Source organism: Stegostoma tigrinum, chromosome 50, assembly GCF_030684315.1.
Source record: "Stegostoma tigrinum isolate sSteTig4 chromosome 50, sSteTig4.hap1, whole genome shotgun sequence".
Lineage (NCBI taxonomy): Eukaryota > Metazoa > Chordata > Chondrichthyes > Orectolobiformes > Stegostomatidae > Stegostoma > Stegostoma tigrinum.
The window spans coordinates 835,375-836,193 of record NC_081403.1 but is presented as its reverse complement, the minus strand read 5'-3'; the positions used below and the strand labels follow the sequence as shown (position 1 = coordinate 836,193).

Here is an 819-nt window from a genome sequence, read left to right as displayed (position 1 = left end):
TCTGCATCTCTCTCTCTCTTTCTTCATTTGTCTCTTTCTCTCTCGATCTGCCTCTCTCTCTCTCTCTCTCTCTCTCTCTCCCCTTCTTTCTCAGTGCCCCGCTGCCTCTCTCTCTCTTTCTCTCTCTCTTCCTCAGTCTCTGTCTCTCACATCGTGGAGCCCACGACGGTGCATAACCCCCCCAGCTGCGATCTAAAAAGGGTCCCACACAAGTTCATTGCTATAGCGCGCCTGTTTTGTTCACGGCATTCTCCCAAGCACTGTCCTGACCCTACCTGCTGTCCCGTGCACTCATCTGTCCCTGTACACGCCCCTGCGGACCCCCGGCTCTCGCAACGCCCCTGTTTATCTCGTGCCATTGCCCCCAAAACCGCGCCCCCCCAACCCACCCCCGAAGAATCCAACATGAGGAACCGAGTGATTCTTGCCTTTTTTGAAGAGAGCATTGTCGGCTTCGGGATGGTGCTGCGAACGGCGAGAATCAGGCTCTGCTCTGTCCGTCAGGGAGCCCTCCCTTCCCTGGGGAGAGAGGAGTCACATGGTCATTAAACTGCAACAGAGCGGCCATTCCGCCCACCGGGTCCAAACCGACCCCTTCCCAGAGCATCCTGACACAGTAATCGAGCAATTTCCCATCCGCCAATCCCACCCTAACCCGCACATCCCTGGGCACTACGGGACAATTTCCCATCGGCCAATCCCACCCTAACCCCCACATCCCTGGGCACTACGGGACAATTTCCCATCGGCCAATCCCACCCTAACCCCCACATCCCTGGGCACTACGGGACAATTCCCCATCGGCCAACCCCACCCTAA

At 57.4% G+C, this 819-nt stretch overlaps 1 protein-coding gene across 1 annotated transcript in view; it reads right to left on the bottom strand.

The window, feature by feature from the left end:
* Positions 1–527, bottom strand: part of LOC132207504 (claudin-9-like) — a 3,950-nt gene extending 3,423 nt beyond the window's left edge. Inside the window, exon 1 of the mRNA XM_059643277.1 lies at positions 429–527. Within this exon, the coding sequence (XP_059499260.1) occupies positions 429–446 (18 nt within the window). The 5' untranslated portion in view covers positions 447–527. The remainder of the gene's footprint in view (positions 1–428) is intronic.
* Positions 528–819: the final 292 nt, after the last annotated feature.